The sequence below is a fragment of the Phaethon aethereus genome (assembly GCF_964289735.1).
Source record: "Phaethon aethereus genome assembly, chromosome: 4".
Taxonomy (NCBI): Eukaryota; Metazoa; Chordata; class Aves; order Phaethontiformes; family Phaethontidae; genus Phaethon; species Phaethon aethereus.
The window spans coordinates 3,060,543-3,076,274 of record NC_138578.1 but is presented as its reverse complement, the minus strand read 5'-3'; the positions used below and the strand labels follow the sequence as shown (position 1 = coordinate 3,076,274).

At 50.5% G+C, this 15,732-nt stretch overlaps 1 protein-coding gene across 1 annotated transcript in view; it reads right to left on the bottom strand.

The window, feature by feature from the left end:
* FRAS1 (Fraser extracellular matrix complex subunit 1) overlaps window positions 1-15,732 on the bottom strand; it is a 171,114-nt gene continuing 155,382 nt past the window's right edge. The window contains exons 58-73 of the mRNA XM_081999099.1: window positions 14,691-14,896; window positions 14,054-14,210; window positions 13,188-13,388; window positions 11,658-11,845; window positions 11,196-11,471; window positions 10,137-10,369; window positions 9,605-9,765; window positions 8,592-8,806; window positions 7,032-7,182; window positions 5,872-5,979; window positions 5,555-5,714; window positions 5,043-5,159; window positions 4,217-4,383; window positions 3,704-3,909; window positions 2,353-2,499; window positions 1-1,418 (exon numbers count right to left, since the gene is read on the bottom strand). Coding sequence (XP_081855225.1) covers window positions 834-1,418; window positions 2,353-2,499; window positions 3,704-3,909; window positions 4,217-4,383; window positions 5,043-5,159; window positions 5,555-5,714; window positions 5,872-5,979; window positions 7,032-7,182; window positions 8,592-8,806; window positions 9,605-9,765; window positions 10,137-10,369; window positions 11,196-11,471; window positions 11,658-11,845; window positions 13,188-13,388; window positions 14,054-14,210; window positions 14,691-14,896 — 3,278 coding nt within the window. The 3' untranslated portion in view covers window positions 1-833. The remainder of the gene's footprint in view (window positions 1,419-2,352; window positions 2,500-3,703; window positions 3,910-4,216; window positions 4,384-5,042; window positions 5,160-5,554; window positions 5,715-5,871; window positions 5,980-7,031; window positions 7,183-8,591; window positions 8,807-9,604; window positions 9,766-10,136; window positions 10,370-11,195; window positions 11,472-11,657; window positions 11,846-13,187; window positions 13,389-14,053; window positions 14,211-14,690; window positions 14,897-15,732) is intronic.

The following is a 15,732-nucleotide window of genomic DNA, read 5'->3' as shown; positions in this document are numbered from 1 at the left end:
TTGGGGGACGAGGTACCTCCCGTGGCAGGGAGGCGAGCCCCGCTGCCTGCTCGGCGATGAGGCGGCCTTCCCCGCATTTAATAATTCGCCAGCGCCAATTACTGAGCACTCGCTCCTCGCAAACGACGCTCGGGCTCCGGCGGGGCGCCACGCAGGGCTGGCCGTGGCCCGGGGGCTTCGGCCCCGCCCACTCCGGTAGCGCCCCGCCCCTCGCGCCGGCGCCCCCTGGCGCAGGCGTAGCGACACGGCTTCCCCCCTACCCTCCCAGGCTGGCGCCCTCTGGCGGACGCGGAGCCGCACTGCTGAGCGCAGCGCCACCTGGTGGGCGTCGGAGGGCAGCGCCGCCGCCGCCCGTACCGGCAGCGGTGTGGCTGGGTCGCGCCGCGGGTACGGCCCACGCGGGCAAGCCGCCCGTGGGGCAGGACGGGGCGGAAGGCGCAGGGAGAAAGGAGACCCCCGCCACGCTCTGGGTGCGGTTTCGGTTCAAGCTTTACTCTTCGGCGCGCGGTGCGGCGGGACAGCGAACATCCCCCCCCCCCGCGACAACCCGCGTCCCTGCCGCCCCCTCCCCACAGCCACCACCGCCCCAAAACGAGCCTCTCCCCCCGGCTCGGAGCGGCAGGGCTGCAGGTGGGCTTCCCCTGCCTCACTTTAAGCAGCAGACCAGGGCGCTTGCAGAACTCCGCAGCGCTGAGCGACTGCCGCTCCTCCTCCTCGTCACGGGAGTATAAAAATGCCAAGATCGCTTTCCTTTTCTTTTCGTTTTTTGTTTTTTGTTTTTTTTTTTTTTACAATTTATAAAAAGCTTTTACCAACCCAAAGGGCGCGCCCCATTAAACTTCTGTTCCGTCGTGCAAATTGTTGTGGACTTTGACTTCCAAGTTCACCTGCTTCACCTTCCTGCCCTTCCCCTCGCAGACGCTCCCGCTTTCCCTCAATATATTAATGTTCCTCACGGTGCAGTACCGGCTGTCCAGGACCTTCTCCGCGCCCCTGGGCACCTCCACCTTGGTGTTCAGGGGATGCTCCTCCGGGGCGGCCCCGGCAGCCTCCCGCTTCCTCCGCAGCTTTCGGCACTTCTTGGCGAGGAGGCAAACTCCCGCGAGCACCAGCAGCAGCAGCGTGACGGCAGCGACGGCGCTCCCCAGGGAAGCGCCCGTTTGAGCTAAGGAGGCTGCGATGGCGGTTTCCTCCCTCTCCAACATCAGCGACTTCATGTTGGTGCCGTTCTTGATCTGGTCGCCTTCGTTGTCGTAGATTAAGGAATAGTCCAGCATCAGCCTCCCGTCGCTGTCGACCAAGTCCCTGCGGCCGCGTTTCCAGCGGCGAGTGAGGGATCGCTGAACGCGAGGCCCTGCCATGCTCTCTGGGCCAATTACGTAGATGACTTGAAGGTACCACTGGTGTCCAGCTTCCACCTTTAGGACAGGGAAGACACACAGAGGAAATTTTTAACTACAGCTTTTAGATCAAGTGATTTTCTTAAGTAAAGGTAGAGCTGGTGGCATTTTTAGTCCCGTTTCTTGACTCGCGCAAATATCAACAAAAAGGCTCAGTGCCTTTTTACGAGCACCTGCAGTAATATTCATCAGCAAGTAAAGCGTTCGGTCTTCTTGTCGTATCTTTGTTTTGCATAAAAAAAATCTTAATCACCAGAATAAATTCCGCATCTCCATTTTCTGTGCTGGAGTTTGCTTCTTAACTGGCTCCACCGTTAATTTATGGTGCAATCCCAGCAATGCCAAGAAGCCCCTTAAGCAAACGGCGGTCGCCGAGTTACAAACAGGGACAAAAAAGCCCAGAAACTGGGATATAAAATTCTGCCCTCGACTGAGAACTTCCTCTGTGTCCCTCCTGTTTCTGCCGCATCTCGGACTCACCAGCCCCTGCGCACGGAGAGGAACCGCAACCAGAGATCGCCTGCCCCTGTAATTGGGAAGGGGTGCGGCGAGCTCTGGGCTGCAGAGACCTTCAGAGGAAGGGACAGCACCGTTTACGTGCTCCGTTGCTGAACAGAGACTCCGATTTCTCACCTCGCATTTGTACCCAGGCAAGTCAAGGAGAGGCCTTGCTGCAATACGACCTGCAAACGCAGATGATCACGTGTACGTGAGGCCACCTCGCTTCACAGAGACCATGTTGCGGGTGGGCGTGGAGACAGCACGTCCTACCGCGTCGTCGGAAAAGTTGGTTGCGGGTTGCTGTTAAACTGCAGAAGGCTGCAAGACCTATACTAGCGTGAATTTGGTTTCTCTAGGCATTGTCAGGCCCAGAGTCTACAATTAACAAAGAATTTGCGACATCCTGGACAAAGAAGTTCATTTTGGGCCACCGGTATCACTTGCTACGCACCTTGTAGAGAGCATCCACCTTGAGAGTAAATCCATCGACTCCGGGCATGCTGCTTACCGAATGGAACTCGGACAGTTCGGAAGCAAAGTGGGCATCGAAAGGCACATCGTGGAAATATTTATCCGTCACTTCTGGTTGGCTTCGGTCCTGCAAATCAGAGAGGTGTTACGAAGAGGACGGCAAGCTGTCATCCTTCCAAAGGGAAGCCAGAAGCCAGGTCACTAAATAACACCCGCCTACCGCTGCAGAAATGGAACCCGAATGCCCAGTCTCCACACCCACACGTGGGCACGGACTTTTCTTCAAACGCTTGGGTTACTGCACAGAAAACATTTATGTCCTCGATGACTTCTAGACGCTTCACACTGTTTCAGCACAGACCGTGTCAATATTAGGTTTGTAGAACTGAACATCAGGAGAAGAGTTGAACCAGCCTGCGCAAATACGCATGCCAAACGAACTGACGCCGTTAACGTTACCCTTGTCCTGTGAGTGGTAATGGGGCTGCCAGCGAGGATGCTGGCAAATGTTAACTATCAAGCATGTAATAAGAGCTGAACGCATCTTGGGAGCTGATCGTAGATTTATACAATGAAGGAGAACTTCTACGTAACTGGTAAATAAATCTCCCTTTATATGATGCCAGTCCAGTCATTTGCAAGGCATGGTATAAGCAGAGATCAAGGGAAATTTTAAGAGCTTGGTACATCACTTCTTTCTCTTCCTAATTTGTGGTTGGTTTATTTATTTATTTATTTTTAGACTAAGAAATACTCATGGATGAAGACTGAGGAGAAACTGATCTTGTCTTCGTGGTTTGCACGAAGGTCTGCCCAGTACTGCAAAAAATCCACCACGTTCCACTTCTCATCCCTTTGGAGTCAGAATCTGTTCGTAGTTGGGGGGTGGGGGAAAAAACAAACAGAAAGCTGAAGCAGAGGACAGTTTTGCAAGCCAGTGCTCTGGCAGATGAGGGAAGTGTTTAGCAGAGGAAACACCCTTTATTCTGGCTCTGGTTTTCTGTGGCTGCACAAAGGTGCAGGTGGCCGGGAGGGTGGCAGGGTCTGCCTGGAGACTCTGCAGGCTGTTGCAGGGTTTGGGGGTGCCTGGGGAAGTCAAACAGAAAAGCAACAGTGCTCCATCACCTGGGACAGTCAGGCTGGTGAGAACATGTGGACTGAGATAGGTAACACAAGCTAAATATCAGTATGTGCAGCCCCTCCCCACAGGCACGAAGGCCACTCAGTTCCCAGGTCTGCTAGGTCAGCAAGAGGCCGAGGGACCAGACTTCTCCAGGCACAAGCACAGACAACACTCGACATCGCGGTTTTGTGCACAGCAGAACTCTTACCAAGAGGAGAAATCGGTGTTTCAGGTGCTTGTTGGGTTGAATACAGCCGTACTGGGGCCCCTCGTTATAGACGGTGCCCGTGGGGTCAAAGAAAGGCACGTAGCCATCCTTGCCCGTACACAGATAGACTTTTTCCAGCTGCAGTTTGTAAGCGGCGTTTAGGTTTTGTTCGGGGTTCCAGAGCACGCGGCCATAGAGGATCTGCCCTGAGGAGGTTGGGAGAAAAACGGTCAGGTTCAATTCTCCAGCTGTTAGAGCCAAAGGCACCCAACTACAGATGGCTCTGGGTTTTGATTTGTGTGTGTGCAGATGACAGAATACCATGCCAGAGCACATTCTTGTCTTCTGGTCATGCTGTGACAGGCCTGTAACATGCTCAAAATGCCATTTCTTGCTCTAAAAGAGGCAAAGCCAAATCTGGGTTTTACCCTTCTCTTTCAGAGGAATGGAAATTGTGAAGACAGAAACATTAGGTACAAGCAGAACAGGAAAGAAGAAGAAAATAAATCCTACCCTTTGAAAAAGCCCCTTTATAATCCATTTCTGCCAGAGACATTTCGGATTTGGTGGGGTCCATCAGAAACACCTTCTCATTGTTACAGAGTTGAAACTCTGTGTTTAGGGAGTAGACGACAGGAACCGGGCGGTTTGTCTGCTGGAAGGCAATGGGGATCAAAAATCTAAAATTGGGACAGGAAAGGAAAAAGGAGAGGTTTAGTTTGGAGGCACGTGAAGTTACACGCTGGTGACCTACACAGTCTGCTTCACCTTTCTTCCCTCCTGCTTCACTATTTATACTACGGTGGTATTTAGTTCGAGACGGCTTGTTGCCCCTCACCCTGCCCCGGTTTTCCAGTAATGGTGCAGGGTGCTGCCCGACCAGCCGAAGCCTCCTCCCGACAGGTCTGATTTTCCTTCTGCCTGGGGACGGCCGAAGGCTACGCCGGGTATCTGCAGTCCTGAGGCTGAAAACCGCTGGCCGATATGTACAACAGCCCCTGTTCTGGGAGTCTACAGTCTCGCTAGACGGGACAGAGCGAAGGCAGGCACACAAATGAAGGCAACTTTTGTGAAAGAAAGCGAAGATGCCTGCCTTCTTCTCAAGAGTAATGGACCCTGCCGTGCTACAGACTGTCTGGAGCACCCCGACCGCCAGCACAGCCATCTTCCACGCCCCGAAGGGGACGGTCTTTGGTCACAAGGGGACTCCTGAGCCAAAGGAGAGGTTCCTCCCCTCCCCTTTTCCCTTCCTGCTGCTGTCGTTGCGTGTCCCACATGTGTCCGACCAACCCAAACGGGCTGAAACTGTCCTGCTGCCGTGACGATGGGGACTCCTTACCGCTCAGGAGCGTGCGCCGTACAGGGCAGGGGCTTGTCTCCAGGCTCTACCCACGGCTGCGTGGGCTGCACAGTACATGGGATTAAGAAGATCGTGTACTCTCCAGAGTAGTCCTTCCTGGGAACAGACAGCAGACACTGCGCTCACCAAACGAGACTCCAAGCTGTTCACCCAGCTGATGTGTTTTCCTAACATCCACTGTTTTCTAATTAGTGTAAGCAGACAAGACGAAGTTCATAGCAGGACCTATCCCTCGCCCCAGAAACGTCCATCTACTCCCAACAGTTGCAGGAGGGACAAATGTGACCCGTGGTGTTTAATCTGTCCCACTGTGCAAGGAGCACAGACTGTAAGAATAAACAGACAGAACTAATAATGAAAAGGAATTTTAAAAAAAACTGAACTAAATATACTGCTCCGCCGCTGCTGTTAACTATGTGCACGGTGCCTGCTTAAGAAGAACATTGTGCTGTGGGAAGCTGCTAAAAGCTGGCTGAACCCGCAGTCCTCACCTGTTATAGGAGCTGGTTGCTCTCCAGAGCTGGTAGGGAGAGTCGAAAGTCTGAGCGCTCCACAGCAGCTGCAGGTCAAATTCGATCCCTCCCAGGTGGTCTGGAGTCATTAAAAAAGACTTGACATCTGGCAGGCTGTGGTGCTCCATTACAAAAAGCCCTGGGGTAAGGACAAGGAGGTGACAGATAAGGCAGGGTACGGAGAGGCCCCATGGTGCACACCTTAGCACAGAGGGACTTGTTCTGCTACCTCTGTTTTCAGAACAGATCTGTATTTGTATGTTGATTTTTTCCTCTTTCAGGGCTCACGCTCTCACCTCTGAACTTGGCCTGTGTCTTGAACTCGATAACCAGCCGTCCGTCCTCACGGATGTAGATCCTGATGATCTGCAGCCGGGCTGAGAGAACGCTGTCCGTCTGAATCCCTGCAGAGTGCAGCAAGGACAAAGTCACTGGGGAGGCCACACAGCAGAGCTCGTCCTCAGGTGGGCTCTGTCAGCCCCATGTAGCTCCAGAAGCATTTGAGAGCTCCAAAAAAGCATGGTTTAATTGGGATCATCCTCCAGTGAGTCAGCTATACGCTTCCTCCATTATCCACGTGTGTGCCGCGTAAGTCTCACTCAAGCATAAAGGAAGTAAATATTGCTGAGTTCCCCCCTAGGATTAGTCTGTGAATGTAACTTTTTTTACATAATAAGCTGTAGATGATTTGTCCTGGGTACTCCTGGCCTTAATTCCCGAGTGGCCCTCCATGAACACAGCTCTGTGAGTCCCTCCTCTGCAAGACTTAGTGTCACCACTGGCAGAATAAAATCCAAGGTGAGGTCTGTTCCTCGCAGCCCTTTGAGCAGCAATACTGCTCAAGGCTGCAGGCACGGGTTCACAGCTCACGCAGGCTCCAAATATTGCGGAAAAGCAAAATTAACAGGCTGGAAATAGAAGACGCGCAGGCACAGGACAAGACGCACAGAGACGTGCGGGTGTTAGGTCTCGGATGTAACCACCGGCAGAGGACAGGAATGATTTAGGGCTCGCTGCTGGGAGTACTGCTGTTTTAACAAACAAGGGGATACTATGGGAAAAAGTCCATTCCTGAGAGCCAGGAGGCTGAGGAATGTGATTGCAGCTCCCACACGAGAGTCGCTGAAAATTGTCGGTGAAATCACTCCAAATATCCCAGAGGGAGCAGCCTCTGCCTGGCTGCGGAGACTTACATGAAGAGAAGAGCTCTTTTCCTGCAGCACTTTCTAGGGCTCAGTGCCAACTGTTCCCATTAACAGAGAGAGGCTGGGGGCAAATGGCAGCCCACTCGCTAAGCTTACACAAACGCAGGCATACCTGGACTCAGCCTGCGTGCCCTCTACTTCAGTGAGTGCCACTCGTGCTCAGGACTGCGGTGGCAGTGCAGGAACGAAGAAAAAGGAAAAAACGAGAACAACCCAATTCTCCCGTACCCCTTCAAATGCCTCTGACCTACCCGTCCTCCAGAGAACAGTATCGTAGAAAAAGGAGAACTCCATCTCTGTGTGATGCTCAAGAGAAGCCCAACCTCTCGGTGCTGTCACGTAAATATAGGACACATAGAGTGGAACGTGGACTGTTAAGAAGGACTGAGCAGAGTCTCGTACCTGTCAATAAAACCCCAAAGAGGTGGTTATGCACCTTCTGAAGGAGAGATGCTGGCCCAGGCTCACAGCACCCGCTGCATTCGCGTTCCGCTCTGCAACTGGGGAAAAAACGGCAGAGTGCCTGCACCAGAAGACCCTTTTTTAGTTCTGGACTGTGGGTGTCCTAAACACAGGGAGGATAACGTGGGGACGAAGTATTTCTAAAGCGGGGATGAAGTATTTCTAAAGCAATATAATGTCATTGCTCCATAGAGACTGAGCTTATATAAAGACTGAACAATTAGCAAAAAAGTTATTGCAGGACTGCTGTTTGAAAAACAATAATGAACTCGTGGGAAAAAGTATGCAAGCACAGGGTGCTCCTCACATACCACAAAACTCCTACAATTAAGTCAGAGACGACTGCCTGAACTTTCTTTACCTTTACATATAGGTACTTTAGACAAACCTGCATTTTAAGTAAGTGCTAAAGCATGCTGGTGTCATGGTACAAAAGGAGCCGCGGTCATAACTTCACCTCAAAACTCTCCCAGTTTCCAATTCTGTGAATTAAAAATAAGCAGTTCTGCTTGCTCAGGACGGCCCTAAGAGTATGTGAAATACCACAGCATTTATTCTATAAATACACCATTTATTATCTGCAGAGCGCAGCTGTACTCTGCGAGCCCCTGAGAGAGCGCAGACGGACATTCCGGACTGCTTGGTGCCAGTCTCCATGTACTAAACTAACGCAGTTGTTCAGTTCAAGTAGCTGCTCTGGATTTGTGCAAATAATTTGAGCTATAAAAGGAAAGTTAACAAAGTATTCCAGACTGGCAGGAACTAAAAGAGATGATGTTGGCCATAACATTCTGACTGGGAATTTAATACAAGAACCTAAAGAAGAAGAGATATTCACTGAAGCGGGATGTACATGTATAATCCATCCATGAGAGGGCAGTGAGACACGTCCAGTAGTGAAAGCCACTATTTTATAGAAGAACATGTTTGGCTTTTGGTCTGCCAGTCAGTTAATTAAGAAATTACTTAAAAATTCCCATGACCTCGCTCTGCTGCGCAGTACGAACTGATGTGCCTCCGCTCTGTTCTTTGCTTACTTATATTGGCTAAGAATACAGGCAAAAAATTGTAAAAGAATACAGCACAGCTGAGAATGTTTTGTATTTCCAGTACATCCTTATATTTAAAAAAATATTTTACTGAAGATTAATAAAAGCTATGTTACCCCGAAGAAAATGAATTAAGTACATTTCACAAAGCATTGTTCTTTTCTAGATAAAAGGGGGAAAAAGCCATGCTCCAGCTGTACAGAGCAGAGCAGCAAATATACACAAACACAAAGTGGAGCTTTGCCTAAGAACTGAGAAAGATCTGGATTACGTGGAAAAGTTTTGGATAGGGCATCTCACCTGGAAGTCAGCGGTGACGGAGCCTCCGCAGACATCAATTAATTCAGTCATGTCATAATAAGCATCAAAAGTCCAAATGCAGCTCTTCAGGTTGAGGTGCTTGTAGAGCTGGATCGTCTTCGGCTCCCTCACTGCGGGGTCAAACTGGTAAGGGCGGTCATAGCCAGGACCGAGAACGATGGTGTCGTAGGTCACTTCATCCAGAAAGCCTGCCTCTGGGATTAAGAGACAGCAGGACACTGATCACTCCAGATTTTAAAGAGCCTGAGGCCAAGTACTGAGGTCCCATTTTCCCTCTCAAATCACATCAGTGACTTCTTTTGTATTAGGGACTTAACGGGCTCCTCTCCCTTCACTATCCCACAGGTCAAACTGAATATACACAGGTCTTCACCGGGGAAAATGTTACAAGAACGGGCTAAAAATCCTAAAAACCAAACTTAGGAACCTTTTAATCAAAGGCTGAAGTTAAACTTTGAAATGCAAAACAGCTTGAGTACAAAATGAACAGAATGAAGTACACCAACTCCCTGCCCACCAGGGAACAAGCATGGACCACATTTACCCTGAGTGTCAGCGACACAAACTACCTTCTTTTTTTCGGCTCTGGTATTTATTTCAGCAGTGAGTTTACTTTTGTCGCTTCTTGTTGCCACATAGGAGACCTCAGTGACACAGACACAGTGATCCACTTCCTGTGGATCCCTGTCTAACCAGATGGATATCACAAAACAGATTTGAAAAGCAGAAAATCACCAGCACGGTGTGAACCTACAACCTCCTCAAACAGAGTGATGCTGCTTAACCCCATTATCTGTTAAACATTCCCTTGCGCATCGCATCTCATCTTCAACAGGGCAATTCTGTTCACTGCTGTTAGTACAGGAAGATTAATTATTATTTACATAATGTCAAGAGAACCCAGAGGAAGGCAAAGCCGCCTTCTCTGCATTTCTTTACCGGCTTCTCCCTACCACCAAGTTCAGAAAGCAAAGGCTGGCTTTACAGGTTACCCGAGATGCCTCTGAGGTCTCTGACGGTCACCAGGTTTGAGCAGACGTGCTGGTGCCTGTAGATAGACTCGGAGAGAAGGAAATGCAGATTGTGCAGCGGCAGGGTGGAGATGAGGGGCAGCATACCATCCTGATGGGGAATCTGCACCGAGATGTGGATTCTGGAACAAAGAGCGGATGAGACAGCTGAAAAAAGCAGCCCTGGCAGGCACGGGAGCCCCACAGCAGAGGCAAGGTGAGCCTGCTAGCGGCGGCCTGGTATTTCTTTTCAGCTAGATCTCCCCATCTACACATCTGCTCCTTAAGCTGCCCGACCAGCTCCCATCTGCTGAGGGGAAGGGCACCCCCTCAGCAGAGGAGGGTGTGAGGAAGAGAGTGGGAGCGCTACCCTGAGCACGCCACGCTGCTCAAGAGGGCACACTGCATGGAGGGATGTGGTTCCGGACACACGTTCTCCTCGTGACCCAAACCAGCTCTGTAACCCCCGGGGGCCTGGCGAAGGACTGCGCTCTCCCCTTCTCCAGGCTCATACCTGTTGGGATGCTCCTTGTGCTTGACATCCAAGTACTTCAGAGTGGCAATGAAGGACTGCGCCTGGAAACCTCGGGCTGTCCCTGCGACCACAGGAGTGTGACAAATGGCACTGTCTGTGCCTATGGTAACTACATTGCTTCTCAGGGGGGTCCCCACATGGCCGGCCTTGTCCACAGCCTTGGCCACACAGCGCACGTGGAACCGCCGGCTGAAGTAAATGCTGTCCAGCACCTGCAGGGAACGAGGAGGGAGAAACATGCATGTGGGTCAAAGACGCCAGCGTTGCAACACCTGACCGTGTAGCAAAATCACTTTGTCCTGGTGTTTTGAGGCAGCACAGAGGCGAGGCACACGCAAACGCAAACTAGGAGCAGGCACGTGCCAATGTCTGCGTGGCCACTCGGGCAGGCAAGTGTGACTGGCCTCGTTGCCTACACTGCAGTAGATGCTCGAGTATGTCGGGTGCTTTACAGCTTCCTAACTCTGCCCACGTACTAAAGGCAGGGTAAGAGGGAGCCTGAGCTGTTACGATCTGCCAGGCTGCCCATGTCTCCTGTCACCAGGGATTTACTGAAGTATCCGAGTATTCACAGCTACTTCCCACGTAAACAGAAGTGGTGCTTTTAGCAGGCTCAGTGAAGAACAGTGCTAAATTTTCTGAAGCCAAAAGAAAAAAAAAATCCCCAAAGAAGCATCCGTATCCATGCCAACTCCCAAATATGAGGAGATTTTAGGTTTTAATCTCTGTGCAACTAAAGCGTGCATTACCCACTAAAACATTCATAACTTGAGCTATGCCCTTCCTGCAACTTAAGCAGGACGGAAGGAAAGCAGACAACCCCAGAGCCAAACCCTGCTAACACAGGTCACATCAGCCTGCTGAGCTCTTAGGCTCAGCCACTTTTTCAGGTGCGTGACTTTTCAGCTGAAGGAACACAACTAAATTCCCCGTGTGAGTGATCTCACAGTACACAGACTGACAGAGCAGCCCCGAGCCCTCGCTGACTTAACGCCACACGCTCTTGCAGCTTCGCCATGCCGGTACCTAGCCACGTACCTTATGGTTGACGCTAGTGAACGGTGTGTTGTCAGTGATGGTTTCAAAAGGTGACCTGGCTCCATTCCCGTCCGTTGGAGTTGCTACTTCCCAGCTGAACTGTATTGAAGACTGGTTGATCCCGGCCTCGCTGCAGCGTTCCTTCATGACCGTGTACTTGGGGAAGTGAGGGTCACAAGGAGTGACGCAGATGAGCGGATAGCCTGGGGAAGGGGATTTCTTAGCACCGTCCTTGGTCACTTCTTCCACCCGGTCGTAATCAGCTAGGGTGACGACCTGCACGGACGCAAGACAGCAGTATTTGCCTGGGGCTGAGAGGAGGGGCACAAAAGGCCATCCTTCCCACACACTCCAAGCCTGCCACATCACTGCAGCTCTTAATTTTATTTCAGAAACCCTGCAGCCGTTTTCAGTCTGTACTTGAAGGGTACTAAACCACATCCTTTGCAATGGACAACTTACCACGGGAGATGCTGGCAAAATCAGGCTCCCTGCTGCCTCCTGATCCAAAATAGTCACTATTGCAGTGCTGGTATCTCCAAGAACAGCTTCCACCGGGTCATCTGGACCCAGCACCAGAGAAAAGGACTCATGCCACTCCCTGTCTTCATTGGACATGATCTCCACTTTAAACATGATATGGTCCACACCTGTGAGAGGAAATGCAAGAGAAAAAGAGAGAACTCCATTCATCATCAGGTATTGCTCTGAAGTTCTCATTAAAAAAATGCACAGCTGGTCTAGGCTATGACTACTGAAACATTATGATAAAATACACATTATAAATTTTATTTCCGCTCATTTAGCCCCTTCCACACAGGAGTCTACTCTATACATAAAACTCCAGCTATGACAACTGATCCAATTGAATAGGTGGTAAGATTTACTAGCAGGTGCCATCTGAGATTAATAACGCCTGTCTTGTATTAGCTGTTTGTAGTAAAAATCTATGATCCAAAGTACATCCCACCCCCGCTGCGAGCATCTCTGCTCTCTCTCACACCAGTATGCAGAACTGTCTGGTGAGGGCTTCTTGGTCCAGCAACATGGTCTGAGCTGTTGCACTGGATCCTGAAAGGTCTTACATCCTCTGAAGACCACTTTAGTCTTGCCTGACAGATGCTAGTGATTCTTCCTCTGTTCTGATCACCCTTCATTTAACAGTTCAGCCTTTTCATGTAACAAAATTATAGCCTCAACAGAATGCAAGGCTGCAGCCCAGAAGAGTCACGCTTAAAAAAGACCACATAGTAAGTGGTCTGTGTAGTATATTTAAAACACATTACCAGAAACCCACAAAAAAACCCCAACAAAACCCCAGATCCTTCTCATCCAGCGGGGCACCGTGAAGGGACGAAATGCTGTACACAAAAGAAAACGGCAAGATTTGGGATGGCCTTCCCATTTTTTCAAATTACATTAATTCCAGTGAGCAGAAAGTCTCACCACCCCTCGGTCTCCTCAGGCATTTACAGACTGCTCGGTAAAGAGCTTACCACCTCCGGGCTTTCATTCCCTCCTCCTCCTTTTCATTGCCCCCCTGCTTGGGCAGCAGGTTGGCACTTTGTGTATCGAGCGGAGAGGGCCGGTGCTCAGAACACCAGTGTGTTTGAACGGAGAATGCTTAGGCAGACAGAAGGGGAGAGGGGAAACGACATGTCTAATGCATGGAAAGAGGAAAAGTCTTGTACCCCACCTGTAACACACTGAAGAGCTGCAAAGGTCTTTCTCCCCACAAAGACTGTGATAAGCCCAAGATCAAACCTCAAATCAAATCTAAACCCCCAAATCTAAGGGTATATTATGCCCTCTTACAGCTAATGCCGGTCACTTCACCAGGAGCAGTTAGACCCGTGTTGTGTTGTAAACCTCATGCAAAAAGTGGCTTTTTCCACATCTCCTGAATGTTTCCCTTCAATGCTCCTTTCTGATATACACAAAATGTCACTGGTCACGCGACCACCTCTAACCTCCCCTCCAAGGACCCTTTACCTGGGCTGAATTTGAGCATTCGACTCTTGGGATAGTAATCCACTCCGGCCTGAGCTGAGCCATCGCGGGTGCTGCAGCGGACTTTTGAGGTCCTGTTCTGATCCCCTCTCCGGACCACCCTGATATTTAAAACAGCAACACCCTCTGGGCCAGGCGGCTCCCGTACTTGGTACGCAGCTTCTTCAAACTCAATGGTGGGTGCTAAAGAAAGAGCAGTGAAGAAAAAGCCCCAGGTTTGCACACCAGCTGACTGTTTACAGACGAAGGGCATTCAGCAACCGGGGTGAGCTAAGCTAAGCTCAGCTCCTTTTAGGCTCTGTCTACACAACTTCAGAGCAAGGTGCTCCTCAAAGCAGGGGCCAAAACGGCAGCTCTAAGGGTTGGATGTGAATTAGGGCAATGGCTACATTGGCTACAGAGGATGGCAAATGATTCTCCCATTCCCTGCCACCCACTGAATCACACGCCCTTGAATCTGTGCCACGTGATGGTGCTACAGCCCCCACCGGCAGTCACACCAGCGGGACTTGGCATCCCCCTGCCTCCCCACAGATGTCCCCAGGCTGTGATGCTGTGGAGGCAAGGCAACGTCTCCCAGGAGAAGCACAGCAACTCCCTGGCAACTGCAGGGGAACGGGAAATGGGACAAATGGTGGGTTCAAGCCACTGTTACTCAGTCCCTTGCTTAAGACCAGTCCAGTGCACAAAGCCATCACATCAGTGACCTCCACACAGAGCTGTGACCGTGCGACTGAGGGCGTTCACGTGCACTAAATTAAACCACAAACTGTTGATGAGACTGTGCTGACTACCTTGGAACTGCATCCTGCACTACAACTACACCCTTGTTGAGCGTCCTCGCTTACCATCTTCGTCATTGGTGACGGTTACGGTTGCCATGTCCATCTTCCCAATCCTAGCTCCACTCCAATGGTTTCCAAGTGGGCTACCAAGATAGACCCGGAACTGCTCTTCTGGTTCAAAGGCAGAGTCATCACTGATGTAAACACTGCAATTCTTCACCTAAAGACAAGTAAGCAGGAGAAACCAGCAGACATTCATGCATTCGATGAAGCCACTTAAAGGCCACACCGTACTTCGCTATCTAGGGTTTAACGTCCGAGTACTGTCAATCCTGGAAGAAAGGCTTCTATTTTTAAGGCTGCTACTTCAGTGTGGACAAAACCACACAGTTACACGATGAGACACAGCAGCCAAGACATCTGCTTCCAGAAACCAACAGCTTGCTGCTACAACAATCCCGAGTCCTGCTGACACAGAGGATTTGCATTTCACGTTTTAACCGGTTTTATCATGAAACAAACAGCCCCTTCAGAGTCATGTCCTGTTTCCAGGACCAGAAGAATTTGTGACTTTAAGCATCTGTGAAACCGGTCTGGACAGCCTCTGTCAGCTCCCTCTGAGAATGCAGAGCCGAGGAGGAGATCTGAAACTCTCCCATCAGTGGTTCTTCATTCTCCCTATACGCCAAGTTCGGCTCACCTTCTCCCCTTTCAAGAAAGTGATGCGAGACTCTTCTGCATTTCTCCTCTCTGCAAAGTCCTCCATGACCTCTGCTGTCTGGCTCTGGGTGTAGCACCTGACAGAGGACTCGTAGCTCAGGTCCCCGGTGCGGAAGATGGGGATGTGCAGAGCACCCTCTTTCTCTTTCACCGCGTACGTATCCTTGGTGAACTGCATGCTTGGTACTGCAGGAAGTAATCAAAAGAGTCAAGCAGCATTGAAGCTCCACAGAGGAGCTAGTCGAGGCGCATACACCCTGGGAGAACCAGGGAGTACGACAGCCGGAGCATAAAATGGCAGCTTTGCTGTGCCTCAGTAGAGGATTTGGTTTCAAACAAACCAGTGACCATTACTGCCATCAACCCTCTATAGAGCACAGGATCAGCAGACCCTGCAGCCCTTCAGAAAGAAGGCATCTCTCCTCGTCACCTCTCAGCCACCTAACTCCAGCAGCTGAGGAAACTTGCTCCTTCCCTATCATTTTGGTGCTGTTGCCATGCGCTGGAAAACAAGACAGGGCTGGCGGCACAGGGATGGTGTGTTTGCGAGGCACGTCAGGAAGGGATTGTGTCAGGACTCAGTACTGAAATGGATGCTACGTTTCAAGGCATTATCCTACTGTCTGCGGACAGACAGAACAAAGAGCTTGCAGCGAAGAGGGCAGACCTCAACAAAAGACTCAAAGGCCGAAATGATTATAGACTACCACAAACTTCGATTATACAGTGCGTGCTTTCCTTAGGCAAGCAAACACGACAGATGTTAAAACACAAGAGAAAGTAAACATGCCGTGAGACTTTCTGACATACTTAGGGGGACTTTAGCTCACAGAAAGCATGGAATGAGGACTGAGCTCTGAGAAGAGGAGGCAAAGCGTGGCTGAAAGTGAGGGAACACTACAGGAAAATTCATTCTGCACTTCTGAAGACTCCAAACTCTTGTGGACAGTGAAGGATGGAAAGAAACAGGACAGCCAAACGGAATGGGAGGATCCCAGGAAAATAGGCTAAATCCAGCCTAG